At 37.5% G+C, this 18,209-nt stretch overlaps 1 protein-coding gene across 2 annotated transcripts in view; it reads right to left on the minus strand.

The window, feature by feature from the left end:
* The window catches only part of pvrl2l (PVR cell adhesion molecule related 2 like), a 154,361-nt gene extending 138,200 nt beyond the window's left edge, over positions 1-16,161 (minus strand). For both annotated transcript variants that reach the window (XM_084130124.1, XM_084130123.1), the window contains exon 1: positions 15,872-16,161. In XM_084130124.1, the coding sequence (XP_083986250.1) occupies positions 15,872-15,935 (64 nt within the window). In that variant the 5' untranslated portion in view covers positions 15,936-16,161. The remainder of the gene's footprint in view (positions 1-15,871) is intronic.
* Positions 16,162-18,209: the final 2,048 nt, after the last annotated feature.

Here is an 18,209-nt window from a genome sequence, read left to right on the forward strand (position 1 = left end):
TATTCCATAATATGCCGTCAATACAGATTTAGTTCTGATCCTTGTAGTAGTTTATTATTGTAGTACTTTGGTTTTGAATTTTTTAGCAGTGGTGCTTTAAATAACATGCATGCATTTATTATGAAACTCTGGTTTCACGGATCCCCATAGTTCATAAAAGTGTCAATTTATTCACCTTCATGTTGTTCCAAACCTGTATGACTTTCCTTCTTCAAAGAAGATATTTTAAAGAACCCTGAAGTTCAAACAACACTGGACTCCATTGACTTCCATTGTATGTATTCAGAAACATTTCTCAAAATATCTTTTTTTTATGTTCCACAGAAGAAAGTCATGCAACACAATTTCCATTTTTCGATGAACTATCCCTTTAAGCGTGTAATGTAAGTGTGCAAATCAGAATGCAGTAAACGACTGGAGGAAGGAAATTAAGAAGGAAGGAACAAAGTGATGGGACTGATGTGGGTGTAGACAGTGAAGGAGAAAGACGAAAGACAGAAGAACATACAAAAGAAGAAAGGAGAAACAATGGAGACCCAGAAAAAAGGAAAAGAGTGAGAGCGATAGATAAAAGGGATGAGGAAGAGCGAGAAGAGGAGGATCCGATGAGAGAACACTGTGGTCGACAGTAATTGCTTCGTCTTGCTCTGATGCCCATATATGGTAATGGAATGCGTGACTGAGAGGGGGTAACCTGTATTGAGCCGAGAGCATCACCACGTTCCCACACACACACAGAGAGAGAGAGAGCAATCAGACATGCTGATTACAAAACACATTATCACTCAGAAACGAGAAGACCGACACTCAGAAATAAACACTCTACAGAAAAACCTTACAAGAGCTCCTGACAGAAAGAAAGAGACAAGAGATACTCAGTCAAATTAAAATCATACATAACTGCTATCATCAAATTATTATGGTCAACATGAAAGGACCTCCGAAGCCCATTTACTTCTGTAATCGGAGTGCAACAGGATACTCAACAAGAAAATAAATGTATGGGGAATTTACTGGATTGCAACAAGTGCATACCAGTGTATACTTACCAAAATGCAGTCAGGCGATTGGAAGGTGCTATTGATCATGCACGAAGGTATTCAACAGCTGCTTTCACACAACTGATATTTTCAGTTTAGAGGTTGTGTGTGGGCAATATGTGTTTTTGAAATACAGAAGTTGCAAAGATGCTGAATTTTGATGCCCTGCATGTGTGAAAAATAAATAAATAAAAGATTAAAATTTGAGCACGTACATTGTTAGGGTGCTTTGACTGACGTTCCTTTTTACACAGTTTTTTGTGTTCAAGTTTTTGCCTTTACAGAAAATATCCTTGAAAATTAAGTCAGTATTTCATCAAGTCATAATTAATAATTTTTGCTAATTTTACTGAAAAGGCATCTAATTTATGTCAAGAGAATGCAAAACCAAGCAAGCAAATAACAAATAAATAAGCGATAGGGATTTACCGATATGAAAATTTTGGCCGATATCGATAACCGATAATTCTTTATATTTGAAAGCTGATAACCGATATCTATGCAAGATTAATTTAAATCCAAATTTTTATATTATTTTTTAAAAGAGCCTGATCATAAAAACAAATGCTGTTATAATTGTATGTAGCCTATATGACGGACTTGCTCTGCACATGTATTTTCCTTTTATGATTCCAATCATATTTCAAGCAATTCAAATCAATCATGGCAAACAGTGCACATTTGAAGTGTCGAGTTAAAGGAAATTATCCATTACTTATCGGCTTTAATATATCGTCCAAATTTTCTTATCGGGCTGATAACGTTAACATTAAAAATGAACATGTATTTGCCGATACCGATATGGTGGTCGATATATTGTGCATCCTTAAAGGTGGGGTATGTGATTCTCTTTTTTGTCCATTTTTTCAAAATCACTTGAAATCCTATTCCTAACCCACTTACAGCCACTGAGTTAGAAGCACTGAAATGAAAATTAAACTATTTAATCATCTGTGGAACGGGCAGGACTCGAAAAACTCCAGCCAATCATTTCCAAGACCACCTAGAATCATTGGACAGTAAGTTCGTCAATCAAACGGTCGTACCCCCTCCCTCCATCCCCCTCCCATCCATTGCACATCGAATGGGTGAAGTCAGGGCCAGCGTTGGAGGAAAGAAGGTAGGACCATTTGAGTTGTGTATTTTCAAAATCTGCCGGCCGTTTTGCAAATCCCATACTCTACCTTTAATAAGAGAATAAATATGCAAATAAATAAATAAATAAACATGATTTTATTGTTTAAAATTAATGATATTTATATGCTACTATTTCATCAAAATCTTTTCATAAAAGACTGAAAGCGGATGCGTGTGAGATTAACAGATGTGGTACATTTACCGGAAAGGTAAAACCGCAATTTACCTGCAATATAACAAGTATGAAAGTGGCTAGTAAAAGTGACTACTATCATGCGATAGATTAATCACTATGCTTCAGTAAGAGCTCAGAACAGGCCACTGAAAAACCCATATTGGTCAACTACTACTCTGATATCAGCCAGTCAAAAGCTGCACTTTTCATACATTGTGTTGGCTGATCATAAGCATCCTCATTACTGCAGGTATTATAAGCAGAGATTCTGATACAGTCAGCTACCTCCCACAAACACCTAGTTAAGGCCCCTCTGTGCTGCACGAGTGTGACTCATCCCATCAGACATGAGGCTGAGGACGCAAGCACAGCGAGTCTTGGCTATCTCCTCCGTTCCTGCAAGTGCTGGAAATCTGGAAGGGCACCAGGACTACCTCAGCTCCCTGGCACGCCAAGGACGCCCACATGACCGGCCCCGGCTCTCGTGCCAACTCAGGACCCCTGCATAGACTCAGCAAGATTTGACAGGATTCTGTTGGGCTCATCTGTGAAGGACTGAGTTATGAGTCGCCGCAGAACCAGTGTTGAGGGAATATGCAGTATGTCGAGAAAGTCTTTAAGTAATACGGAAAACTGAATATATAGCACAAAAGCAGCACGACACTGAATATATAGCACAAAATTTACTATAAATAGACTAGATATTCTCCATATTAACTAAACTTGTTGTGAATGATCAATGCAATCTCATGGCAATTCGTAACTATTTTACGTTTTGGCTTATTGGTGGCTTAATTGTATGATCTCATTCGTACAATCTACGTGTGCCCATATGTTTAGGGGGGGGACCTTCATGCTTAATTTTTTTTTTCAAATAATCATACGGTTTTGTACAATTCACATAATACGAACTCAAACAAAATCGACACCTCATAAAAAGTTACATTTTCCAGTGAGATGGAGTTGAAATGATTCATCAGAGCACGTTATTCTAAAGAAAAACATCTTTTTTTGTAAACTTTCATTAAAGACAACAACTACCTCTGCCTCTTAACCAAGACATTTTATGACATGCATTATCATACTGAATATCCTGTTTATAAAAGTAAAATGGGCTGCAAATGCGGTTTTATGTTGATGAAGACTTTTAGAGCGGCCAAAAGCAGAGGAGATGAAGAAATCACTATTGCTATCGCCAGGGCTTGACATCCAGCCATTGTGGCTACTAGTTTTCCAAAGTTAACAGCCACTCAACATTTTCACTGGCCACAATTCTGATATCAATGAGAAAAACTGCCATATAGATGTTTTTAACATTATCTCATAATTTGGCAGCAGGTATATTAAGCTGCTCTCACTTTAAGACCTGATGTACGGATCCACTATACCGTTACACATGCGTTTTCTTTCTCAACCGTTTACGTTCACTTAAAACATGACTATATATACGTGAATTGTGTGTCAACTCGCTTTTGGAGAGATAAGAGAGCGAGAAAGCGCAGCTGGTATAACATATTCGGTGGAAAATGAGTATTGGAAGCGGTTCAGAAGATATTTCAGTATCAATATATATCGAAAAATCTATATTTTTGACAAAAGTACATTGCCCTTAGTTTATTATTTTAGATGCCTTTTTACAAATACTACAATTGAAAAATTTATATATAATTTATAAAATTCAACTATTCGCCAAAGTGGTTATAGTGACTGTGTTACACACCACTGCTGAAATCCACCCGCATTTGGCGGGTTGGCGGGTGTTTGACAAGCCCTGGCTATCACAAAATTGACATGACAATCAGCATGCAACTAGTTTTCCAAAGGCAAAGTTTATGATGCCTCTGCCATGCCATTTTATTTACACATGTAAAGAAGAAATCTTTACGCATCTTGGAATATTGGAAGCAGCCAATTAAAGTAAACATAAAATTGCATTTGTTTCCAATTTTCCTTCACAGTGAAACATCATATTCCAACAAGAAAAAAACATAATGACTTTTTACGCATCTGAAATTCATTGGATCAAGAAAAGTGGTCTCTATATGACAGGTGATTGCAAAAAACAACTATTTTCAGTATTAACATACACAGATAAATCTCAGTATGACTTGGAACATGAAGAAAGAAAAACACCTTAGAGCGCCTTGTGTAATTTCTGCAGCTCAAGGCAGACTGAACTGAATTTCAAAATAAAATACTGTTGGCAAATAGGTTTTCCCAAACAGCTATTTGTCTTCTCTTGGTTGCCCAAAACAAATAGTCCCACCCCCAAACTCACGCCATTGGTTGAGAGTGGTTGAAATGCTTGCATACATTTTTTGGAGAACCAACCTACAAATGGTAGATCTACAATCTACAAATTACTTACTTTTACAAGAAAATAATTTTAACATAAACATTTGAGCTTAAAACAATATACACAGCCTAATCAGGACACGCTTCATCTCTGTAATCATGACTTCAAAAATAGTTCTAAATATGTCACGATTGTGACGTGGCCTACGGCAGTGCTTATGCTAAACTAGTCAAGAACACCAAAGCGCAAAATCCCACCTCCCTTCATTATCCTAGCTCTCCTCAAGTAAAGCCATCAAGAAATATGTGTGATAATATGTGCCAAAAAAGAGCTTTATTTGGGGGGGGAAAGACGACATTAAAATAACACTTTCAAGTCTAGTTTTGTGCATTAATGCATTGCGGCATTGTGACTCATCAGAGAGACCTCATTTCAGGTGTAACACTATATGTCTACAGCTCAATGCAAGTTTCCAAGCCGCCACTCAAATAACGCCACTTCAAAAGAAACATCTGACAGGTCGCGATGTTATATTTTAACGAGCTTGTTTTTGTGTTGAGTAATATTTGATGGGAGTCAGGTTAATACTTGAGCAACGTGTTCAAAGCAGGATGCAACAGGACACGGATGTTTTGATGTTGACATTCAGAAGACGTGATTGTGAAAGCGAAACTGCGTGTTTATAAATGGGCACTACTGCACACACCTTAACCTGGTCATGTGATTAACCAGAAGGCAAACAGCTGATGAAAAGATAAATGACAGTGCACGATACATAAAATCACGTGAAATCCAAGAACAGCCTGGTAAAATGCCAACACGATATGGGATTACCCAATAAACTGGCTTTGTTTCAGGGCTAAATATAAAATATGGTTCCTGAAGCAAACCCAGTTTATGGGAAATTCTTATTATATCTTATTATATATTATATAATACAGTACTTTTTTTATTGCTGTTTTTTATTGACATTGTTATTTACTGTTATTTTCTGTTTTAATATTGTTACTGTTGCTACTTGTTGTATGGTGACCTTGAGTGGTTTGAAAGGCACCTTAAATAAAATGCATTATTATTATTATTATTATTATATAATATATAAATTATATTGCTTGAGACTATACCTTTGTGAAAAATCCTTTAGCATACTGTTAAAAAAGTACTTATTACAGAAATAATATACTTTACATTCAGTTCACACTTAAGTATATTCTTTTATGTTTTCAGGCACTCAATTGCATGTTAACTGATATTAAAAGAAAATGTATTATAGTTTACATTTATATTGAATGTAATTAGCTGAACTTTAGAGTGCTTTTTTACATAATTTGTAATTTCATAATTACGAGTATTGCCAACTGTACAGACAAGCATTTATGGTCAACAACATTTTATGTTATTTCTATTGAAATGTGTATGTCATGTATTGTAATTTAGTACACTTAAAAAATAATATTAAATTAAAATGTAATTTTTAATAAACTACGGTTATAAAATTTATTAGTACTTAATTGTGCTTTTTGTTAGTCAACACATCAAAATTATAGCTACTCTATACTATAGCACGACAAAATATTATTAAAACAATGATTTAAAATGTACTTTAAAGTGAAACATTCAATTTGGCATTACAAAGTGTACTTCTTAAAAGTGTACTTAAGTGTGTTAAGAACCAGTCATGAAAGTGTACGCTATAAATACACTTTAGAGTGCTTTTATTTCATTAATATTATATTACCTGAAAGTAAAAAAATTGTAAAACATATTTTTGAGATTTAAAGTACATTACAAGTCATATTCAACACAATTAAGAGCACTTATATTTCACAAGGATGGACTTTTCTCTCATTTCAAGTAAATAAAATGATACAATAGATCTTTTTCTTTACAATAGGTCATTATCTTCTCTACAATAACCAAAAGCAAATGAAATGGCATTAAAATAAAATTAAATTAAAAATTACCCTGAACTCTAGGTCCAGCAGTATTTTAAATTATTAGCATACCATGAATTGGAAAAGTGACAATTTCGCCTTCTACACATCTCTTGAATTTCAGCTTCGCCTTCTATATTCTCCACAAATTCAATAGTGTCATTCCGAGAAATGATTTGTTCTCCAGCCTGAGAGGGACTTACACATTCAACATCCTTCTTATGATTCAGACCACGTTTCCTAATGAAGCGGTATTTAACCTCTGTCTTCTGATTTACAGTCAATTTCCTTCGGCTCTTCTCTCTTTCTTTCTTTCTTTCTATCTATCACTGTTCTGGGAAATGGTGCAGGATGAGACACTCGCCAGTGTGAGAAAGTGAGAGGACGAGTGAGAGAGAGAGAGAGAGAGAGAGAGAGAGAGAGAGAGAGAGAGAGAGAGAGAGAGAGAGAGAGAGAGAGAGAGAGAGAGAGAGAGAGAGAGAGAGAGAGAGAGAGAGAGAGAGAGAGAGAGAGAGAGAGAGAGAGAGAGAGAGAGAGAGAGAGAGAGAGAAAATGGGCATAAGAGTGCCTTAGAACAGTGTTGGTTATGACAGTACGGACAAACTTTGGAAACTTCTGGGCTTCGGAAACTCTCCGGATCCGAGAGCAGCCACCTGTGCAGTGTCAATGCGCCTGACACTCAACCCACCATGAGGTTTTGCCTGGCAGACAGATAACTATCGGATGGAAGAAACGGGGAAAATGAGAGTGCCAATCTTAGGACGAGACCCCTCACATAGGACGGAAAATGAGAAGTGAGATTAAATGGAGAATAAATGCAGACTTTGACTTGAGGGGAGCCATCCGAGACGTTCTCTAGCAGAAACTTCAACTATAGCGCTATAAAGATGTGTTTTGCATGCATACTTTGTAATTTATATTCCATCTGAATCAAAATACATCTGTTTTTCTCACATAACCTGTGTACAAATTATGGAGCATTTACTTGCTGTTGTTCAGCCAACTCAGACAGGCCTTTGAGAAATCTATTCACATCTGGATAGGAATGTCTGTGTTTATGGGGTATTATTTTAACCTTAGTTGAATACCAAAGCTAAATTTCTGTAGGAAACAACCTTGAACATTTGATTAAAAAAAAAACTTTTATCCATGTGAAATCCATTCTTGAAATGACAGTATTACTAATACTAATAATAATAAAAAATGTAAATAATTAAAATAAATATTAAATAATAATACATAATAATACATCAAAATACAATAGAAATTGAAATGTTATATAAAACATAAAATGAAAGTACCTTACAATGTGAAAACAGGCAATCAGGGAAAAAGAAATCTTACTGCTGAGCCTAGCTGATATTATTTCCCCCAAATATATATAATATATTATATATTTGAATGTATATTTGAATATATTTATATCCAGAGCACATAATGACCTTCATTGCCGACATCCAAAAAAAAAAAAAAGTCTCATCTTAATAATAAAAACTACAGATATCCCAATCTGATCCCATTTGAATCAGTTCATAAAATCACAGACATCTGATGTTAATAATTATAACTCAAGCATCATTTGGAAAACTTATCTCATTCGAATAGTGCATATGTAATTAGATTTGCAAAGACACCAGGACTGCAACCAAAAATAAAAAATTGTATCAAATTATTAGTTTTATGCATTTTCACATGTACTTTTATAGCCTTATACTCTATCATATACCAACAACTTAATTTTTACTTATCTACATCTGAGACTTATTGTACGTTTACACGACAACGACGTACTAAAAACAGAAACGTTTTCCTTCGCATTTTTTTCACAGATGACACCATTGTCAAAACGATCCCGTTCACACGGATCCGCGAAAACAACTACAAATGCTGTAATATTCATGCCAGGCCAGTAGTTGGCGATGTCACTATGTAAAGAAACACTACGCACCTATAGACTGAACACGTAATACACATGCACATGACATCACGGTTCTCACAAATGTGTGTTTTTGTAATTTACATGGAGATAACGGTATCGGTTTCAAAAACCTTGCACTTAGAAACACGTTTTCAAAATTTAGTGTTTTCAGGCCACCAAAACGCTGTTGTCGTGTAAATGAACGGCCAAAAGGCATAAAACGTTGTCCGTTTTTTGTTGAAAACGATGTCATGTAAACCGCAACTCCTGAACTATAAAAGAGCAAAAGAGAAATATGATTTTCTTCAGCATGTCTGTCTCTTTGCACATAAGCCTGTATGTTCTCTATATCTTCAAGGACGTAGGTGTGCCTGGAAGTGGACAAAATGCTTGTGAAAAAAGCTCCTGTGTGCTTGAGGAGAGTGTGAAGCAATGGCTGGATATCTTGCGATTCAACTCTCAGTATATATCCAGACAAGTGTGATTCTGTAAACTGCAATTCTACAGTCTGCAGAAGCCCGTCTGCTCCTGCTCCGTTACTAAAACCTCTTTCAGCTATTTCCATCGCTACAAAAAGCTGAACAAACTGCTAGTGCTATATAACCGCCAAGTCAGCTGGAATTAAAAAGCAGAAACACAGAGACAGACACACACACACACACACACACACACACACACAGGAAGACTAAGTCAAAGGCATGACAGTCAGCCGCTCAAATAAACATTTATGAAAAGTCCCCACGGAAGTCGTTTTCCCTTACATCATGACTGGAGGTCCACAGAATCATCAAGAAGCATTAGCCTTTCACCCTTCAACCAGCTTTGGATGGCAGCAACTCTGAAAATTCTCTCCAGGGTTTAAGTTTCCAGCTTGAGACATGCCTGCCATCTCAAATTCACAGAACCAAACTTAAAAGCCAAACAGGAAATAAAACTTATTTATTCTGTTTTGTTTTCACCAAAAGTCTTAGTTTATCAGCTCTGAGTGGAAGTCATTCTCCATCACCCTGATTTATCACCCAAGGGACTAATATTAAAAACGGAGCAAAAGAATATCCAAATTTCAAATTGCTTTTAAATAAACAAAATCAAAATTGACACGATTTACTTCTTAATACATGCTCATGGTCATCGGTGCATGTTTTTCTGAAAACATGTTAATCTTCACAATCTTTCATTAAATTGTGACAACTTGCACAGTCCAATCAATTCCCACCTTTTTTTTTCCTCATTAAATATTGTTTCATTCAGAAGTAAAATGGGTTGCAAACACACTTGTCGACTTTGAAAAAAGAAAAGAGCTTTTAATCAAAACCATTCCAGTGCTGGAATTCAATTCCTTGCGAACTGATCGTGAAGACCCAAATCACCGTTCCCCAAGTGTAGGCTAACTCAAGATTTAATGGCAAATTGCATTTGACACAGTCATCAAATTCACCTCTCAGAGACAAAGCAAAAGATGAGAAAATTAGATCCTGTAAGCCTTTTTTTTTTAAATGACACAAATTTATAGTTGGTAATGAGGTTAACACGGCTGTAAATTACAGAGGTCTGCTGAGGTGAAAGTGTGGTTTCTATTAAAAAGGTAGATTAAGCACATAAAGACATGCGCGCACGTTCGCATGCGTTTCGGCACAATTAAAAGCACCGTGCTAACGACGTGGGGCTAAGAAAGTCAATCAAGCAGAGAGCTTCTGAAGAAGATCAGTCGGTAATTAAGGCAATTTCAGCTCCGCCCTCAAGAGGATCTCAATGAATCAGCGTAGTTTGCGCTAGCTCAGGTAAAGGCTGTTAACACGTAATACCCATCACCGATCCAGCGGATGGATGGATGGAGGGCCGCCTAACCTGCATGTATGGACACGTTAAGCTAATAAAGTCAGAGATTTTAATATGCACTCATATTTCTCATCAAATTCTTCCAAGATGAAATTACCTTTGGTAGTCTATGCCATCCACATTAATTTTATAGCTCTACACTCAATTATTTAGGTGTTTCTTCTAGAACTCCTATGAGCAATAAAAACAAACATAAACGAGAGGTTCCCACTTACATGAAACATAAATGAGAACTCCATTAAGTCTTCTCAGTTATGAAAGAGCAACATTTATGTGCCTCATGTGCTTAATCCACCACCAACACATCTGACAGATGAAAGGACAGCTAACATGCATTTTAAGACACGTTAAGCTGCAAAGAACTAGATTTGCATTTTCCTTGAGAACTTGCACAGCAACAATCAAAAGTGCTAATGCTTGAAGTAACTTTAGGTTTAGGCTTTGGTTCTGTGCAAATAAAGGCCATAACTGAGGTTAGCAGTCCAGCACTACTGGTACCAGTCAGTCCTAAAAAAGCGTGTTTTTACAAACGTTGAGCATTGTAGTAAATCACAATCCTATCTTTTGAGAGTGTGAATGCAATGGCCTTTCAGAAGTGCTAGTCAGTAAGCTAGTCAGAATCCGCTTGACAGCTGAAAGCTCACAAGGTTTTGTTTTGTTCAAAGCGAGCCACACGCTTGTGAATCCTTTCACCAACAAAGTGTCAATATAAGAAATACATTGTACAATTAAGACAGCTTTTTTATTTTATCATTTTCGCGAGTTTTCGCAAGAGTGCAGAATTCAGTGAGTTTGAGCTTGATTGGGAGCCTATAAGTGATTATAAAGGGAGGCTCTTCTCTTGCTTTCCATTTATTACCCATTCATAATCTGATTCAAGTTTAGTTTTTCATGCTGCTAAGCACACTGTAAAGTTTCTGGATTGACAAACATATTTAAATGTGTAATTGAATCTGAAACTGTGATGATTGACAGTGATGACCAACGGACAAGACAAAGCAACATTTATAATAATTTCACTTAAAGGGATAGTTTGCCCAAAAATGAAAATTCTGTCATCATTTACTCACCCTCAAGTTGTTTCAAACCTGTATGAATTTCTTTTTTCTGCTGAACACAAAAGAAGATATTTTGAAAAATGTCGGTAACCAAACAGTTGATGGACCCCAATGACTTCTATAGTATTTTTTTTCCTACTATGGAAGTCAATGGGGTGTAAATGAAAATAACTGACTTCCGGTAACGGTCGACGTGCGTTCGCGGGAGATGTATGCTGGCTTATGACATAGGACGTAGCGTTTGATTTAGCTATACTTCATTCTACGTCACGACGCTTCCTACGCTACGTCCTACGTCATACACCGGCATCCATCTCCCATGAACGTGCGTCGACCGTTACCGGAAGCCAGTTATTTTCATTTATAAAGTTTTAAATATGTATATTTTTACGACAAAACCGCACGGATTACCCTCAGAAGGCCTTCGTTTATCCCCCTGGAGCCGGATGGATTACTTTTGTGAAGTATGCATGCACATTTTGGGACTTGAAGGAGGTGGACCCCATAGCTTCACATTATAACCACTGAAAGATCGAAGACATTTTCTAAAATAACTGAAAATGTGTTCGTCTGAAAAATTTCATTTCATTTCATTTTCATTTCATTTCATTTTATTAAGGATAACCCCTTGAGATGGAACATCTCATTTTCGAGGGGGTCCTCAAAAATTTTTGGCATATGCATCTCGAACGGCTTGAGGGTGAGTAAATCATGGGTTTAATATCATTTTTGGCCAAACTATCCCTTTAAGGCAACTATGTGGTTAAAAAAAAGAAAATAGTACCACAATCCCAAATCAATTTGCATGTAGATATACGAAAAAGACCCAAACATCAGTTGTCATTCACATTTTAAAGAAGTCAATAAGGACTTTAATCTTCATGTTTTACTACATTTTAAATAAAACTTCAATATAGTGACGCAAACACTGTCCTAACCAACCATTTCAGCTGTAAACATATATCCCATTGGGTCAGAATACAATGAAAGCAGAAACCTATGAAACAAATTTTAATATAAAGCGATAGTTCACCCAAATTTTCATTCTGTCATTCATTACTCACCCTCATAACCCTAACCTTAACCCAGAAGACTTGGATTAAACTGCTCGATTGTGGATTAATTTTACTATCTCTTTATGAACGTTTTGAAGCATCAGAGTTTTGGGTGAATAGACTTTCAATGGAAGGACAGAAATCTTTCAGATTTCATTAAAAAATATCTTCATCATTTGTGTTTTGAAGATGTGGAACGACATGAGAGTGAGTAATTAATGACAGAATTTTCATTTTTGGGTGAACCAACCCTTTAAGTTAAAACAAATCCTAACCAAACTGTTTGAGGCAGCCTACATCAATGCAGCACAGTAGAGAGATGGCTGTCTCTCTTTGCTTAAAGGATTGATAAAGATGAAGGTGTTGAAAGTTTTAAAGAGGGTGGAAAAGCCCTTTGAATGAGCCCAGGGTCACAGAAAAGGCTGATCTCAGAGCCCACACACAAAAATCCCTCTCTTTAACCATCATTTTATCAAGCACAGTGGTGGGTGATAAGAAGGCATGGCTGGCCTCCAGGAGTCCTCCGGCCTTCACTAACGGCACCGTATGACCACATCAGTGGTGAGCGGCAGAGGAGGACAACGAGGGAGAAAAAAAAAGAGGGAGGTGGGAGACTAAGAGTATCTCTTTCACGCCGTGAGACAAACACATAAATCGGGAGACGGACGGAGACACAGAACAGATTTTCCATCTGTTATGCGGCAACATCTGATTCCCCATTTACGACTGCAGCATATTTTCAAGTCCAGCGAGCAAGATTGCAGCGATCAAACAATTTTGGGGTTTTGTATGCTCTGGAACTTACTCATTTCCAATATATCATCTACATTACAAAAGAGACCTCGGAAATGGCTTCTAGATAGTGGGGCCACAATAAAGTGTAAACCATGTGAGACAGAGGTAAATTGAGGACAGACGGGGAAACTTTTTTTGTCAACACACTCCGAGAAAAACGCTCTCCTGTGCACTCCAGACACTCATAAACAATGGAAGAAAAAGGAGACAGAGGGTCTTATAGGGCGACCAATCACTAAAGCCACCAGAACAAAGGCTTGAGACAGAGCTTTGAATGCACACTGGGAGAAAAAAAAAGGAGGGGTGCGGGGAAAGGGCACTCATTCAAAGACAAGCAATTTTAGTCCCTTGCATGCTCAGTGTGGGTGTGGGTGAGAGTCAGAAAGAAAGACAGAGAAAGGTTTCTTGTGAAGGTGTTAGTTTCATTCTACTCTCTATTTTGGACAATGCAGACACCGAGGTCTTTTGTTCTTGGAAACCTGTTGGCATAGATAGAAGCATATTGTTCGGCGGGAAGAAAAAAGGAATACAAGGGAATTATCACGCCTCTGTGAGGGAGTTGCTATTTGCCGCCGCTCTGACATTTGTTGCTTCTGACAGTAATGGAAGACCAAAGGGAACCAATAAGAAAAGTATCTACTTCCATTTGTCGTGCTTCCCTGATCCCAAACTGAATTAAACACTCGGCAATAATGTTTTAAACTCCCCTCAAAGACTCTAAAACAAGATGGATGCCATCAGATCCCCAATGAAAAGAGGTCTCCATGACAACTGTGAGGAACCTTAACCTCACCCCTGAAGATCCCCTCTGAGAACTAATACACAAACCTTTGACATGTACCAGTAAGATTAATGGGCAACCAGAAGTCTTGCGTTCATCCTGAGGTGTAAAACGCCTTATCCCACGAAGAAATTAATAGAGGCGAACCCCAGAGTGTACCCACGCGAGATGAGCGGCACTGAAATCTTGGCATGACTAATTGTGGTGCCAAGATTCATCCATCCAAAACTCATTTATCCAATGGCCAAGATGCTCATCTTATTTCTTGTGAAATATGTGCAGAGGGAACACTTCATTTACAGTCACCCGTTGCCGGCATCTCGAGTCTCCTAGCCCTACCCATGTACCCGAAAAGCCAAGCGCACACTATAAGACTGAAGCTAATATTGTATGGAACTAGTATGTGATAAAATAATCTGGATTAAAGTTAACTAAGTGCGTGCACACACTGGTTTGAAACTGGTTTGAAACCTGCCTGACCAGTTGACAGGTGTGCACACAAGTGGGTAAGCAGCAATAAGACGCAGCCAATGAAAAAGCGAGACTGCAAACAAGCATGCAAAAGTCACCCATATTTTTGGCATTTAAGTGCTGTTCATTCCAAGGACGATAAATTTAACGTTTTAATAATCATTCTAATTCTAAGAGAATAGTGACATCCACGCCCCAGCTATAACAATGACAGCCCAGAGAAACGTATGTTGCAATCACTTTCAGAATTTTTTTTTTTAGCTGATGAACAATAAAAACATTGACAGCCCATCAGAATGCTTGATAATTTAAAGTGGCAGACAGCAAAACTGCAAAATGCGCTTATAATAATCAGAATGTTATCGTCTGTCGGTGTGGTTGCGTCATCATTATAGTTATTGTTAATGTCTTTTATTCTTTATTTTTCCTTTATCTTTCTTATTTTATTTGTGCAAATCATTTAAAAAACGACATCTTGTAGTTGACACACCTGCATTTAGTTGCGTAAAGTGCACACTACATTGACAAAAACAAGAAACTTGAGTCTTTAAATATGTGCAGAGCTTCAGTCCTGCAGTGTAGCCTCGGCTTAGACTGAACCGCAGACATGTCTCTCCTTATCAGAGGAAACCAGCCCCTCTGAGACGCCATCAAATCACTGTGATGTTCAAACCACCAGGGAAGAAATGTCTAGGACCATCACCACTAGCAAGACTAGTGTGGCAAACAAGGGGAACAGTAACTTAAAATGCAATTTTATAGCAGTGGTATCTCAAAATAGCAGAAGACTTACATACAATTCAGACATCATTGCATTTTATAAGGTTACAGTCAGCAACATAGACTTGTCATAAACCTCTAAGTGTTAACAACTAAACCCTGTTGCATTTCTTGCCTCAAATATACATTATAATACATATAACAAATGATGTATAGATGTAAAAGTTTAAAACTGTAAAGCAGGTGATTAAGTATGACATTTCAATTACACCTGCTGTTTTCCAGCCTTAGAAAAAAAAGAAAAAAAAACTGATCACGACAGACAGGCCACACCTTGCGTAACATGGAGTACGAGACAAGGGATACGGGTTACGGTCAGTGGCTCTTATTAACTTAACCAGGATAACCCAGATAAGCAGGTAAGCCGTAGAAATCAGCGCGCGCAAGCGTGACACATGCGTGCAACTTGCGTATCAATACACTTGAGACGGGCGACTTCATGTTAACCGACTACTGCATCATGCAAATTACCTCTAGGTAGGTAGGCTACAGTTTCAAAATAACAAGAGACCGGTTGAGCAGTAAAAAAGAAAAAAAGAAAAAAGAAAACGAAAAAGAAAAGATTAACCCACAAGTTACTGAGTCACATTACCTTGGCTGGACAGAAGGCACGCGCCAAGAATCAGGCAACAGTTTATCATCGTAAAGTCGCTCATTCCGCTCTTGTCCGCGGGAGGTTAAACAAATCCTGAAAACTTTAGCATAAAATCTCTTTCACTTTGCGAGGCGAACCGGAGGCGGTGTGTTGAGGCTCGTCAGGTCGGAATCTCAGTCTTACAGTCCGCTCCAACTGCTAGTAAAGCCCGGAGTGTGTGCAGGTATGTTATTGTGCTCGTGATGCCGTTGACTCCTTCTGCCTGACGAGACTAGCTCACTTGTTCTGTTCGGTCGCGAGAGCGCTACAGATGGAACTGGTCGTGATGTCATCGTCGCGTCACATCATAGTGGGAACGGAAGGGCATTGAAGTTTAGAACTTGTGGCTTGGGTTCCAGAGACACCATTAAAGCGTAAAATCCACATTCTGGATTTCCGCTTCGATGTAGCCTACTGTTTTGGTTTGAGATTGTAATCAGAGTGCGAGTAAAATTAGCGGGGGATTTAGACAAAAATCCCCCTGTAGTAAATTCCTCTGGGTTTTACCTAACATTTGACGTTGTAGAATTTATCACATTCTATAGCACTATTTTTAATCTAAATAGTAAATCGAATATGATATTAAAGTTTGTGACAGTAAACAACATGTCTAACAAAGAACTATCGATTATGTAAAAATATGCTAACAGAGCGTTTCCTGACATTGTTGTATCAGTTGAAGATTTATTTATGTTCATATAGTGACAAATAAACGACACGCTGCTTTATGTTCTTCAAAATATGCCCTCGTAAACGGTGAATGATGAAAAGAAATGATTCTGAAATTCAATTTCCATGGGGCGACTATTAAATTCCATAATTAAAAAGTTAATTTCCCACACTGGCAAAATTGTCAGACAATATAAATCAGACGACTTGGCTGTTTTTGTATGTTCTAGTAGTCGAATCTGAACTTGTAAGTTAAAATATTTTATACTCATATTGGCGGACTTTCTTCATACTTACACGGAGGCCCATAACTGCCGTTGATTGACTGTCAAAACAATGCGATTTATTCAAATAAGGAGGAATGAAGGACGGGATTGATGAATTCAGTGCTCTTCTCCTCTGGGAATGGCCTGCATACTAATCAGTGACCTCGCTCTGCCATCTATTGACTAGTCTGTGAAATTACGCGCTCACATTCATTAGCATGCAGAGCCCGGAAGATTTCTGTCAAATGAAATACAGCGTCCCCTCGATAATGCATAAACGGTTGCTTGCGTATACGTTTATAGTTTTAACTAGAAGTTCGACAAGGCAAACTTTGATGTAAGCTGACAAAGTCTTCCCTGGCAGCTTGAAAAACTTAAAAAGCTGCGAAGTTTGAAGGTTGCATAGGCCATGTGCACTTTGAATACTTGAAATACCCCAAGAAATGATTGAAAGGCACCGTTTTTCTTTTATTTTCTGTTTCTGTTGAAACATACTCATTTCAGAGACCATTTAATTGGACAAAAAGCTGTTCAGTGCAGCATGAGTTAGGTCCAAATGCACATATAGGCCTATCTGCTTGCTGGTCATATTGTGTTAACAGCTAGGAGTGTATTAGCATATGCATGACCGACCTCATGGCTAATAGACATAGACTAAAAGCCACACATTTTCACTAAAAAAGATGGCCTCTTGCAGGTGTTTAATTAGAGTAGGAACTAATGCTGCATCGAGACTACTAAAAAATCGTCCATCTTTTACTTGAAAATAACCACTGGATCTGGACTTCAGTGGGTATGTTTACATGCACTAATTTCCATCAATTGGATTGAATCCAATCCAATTTCACAATCTGAAAGTTCTGTTTATGAACCCTACACGTTGTAGTCCGATACGTTTACATGTGCATTAGTCTACAGGTATTCTGAACAATTATCCAGTTATCCAGCGTATATGTGCAGTGCTGTAAAAAAATAAGTTATAAAAAAAAATTACGCCAGTTTAATGAAATTTAAGTTGAAATGACTTAAACATCCAAGTTGATTGAACCTAAACATTTTGCATGTTCACAAGGTATTTCTGAAAATGATTGAGAGAATAGTTGGATTCATGCCTTAACATGATTTTTTTTTTTTTCTGTTGATCAGATTATTTCAGGTCTACACCATCCCTTTCAATCCAATTGAAATTTCATTCAGATCAAGCTCAATCGAATTTGATTGAGGTGTTTACATGAAGGCTTTTCAGTCAGATTGAGCCATCAATCCATTTATAAACAGATCATTTGGGTGCATGTATCATAGCTAGTGTGACGGGGTTTTTTTTTTTTGTGACTAAAGCAACATCCCATTAGATATTTTCA

This window comes from Abramis brama (assembly GCF_963993115.1).
Source record: "Abramis brama genome assembly, chromosome: 12".
Classification (NCBI taxonomy): Eukaryota; Metazoa; Chordata; class Actinopteri; order Cypriniformes; family Leuciscidae; genus Abramis; species Abramis brama.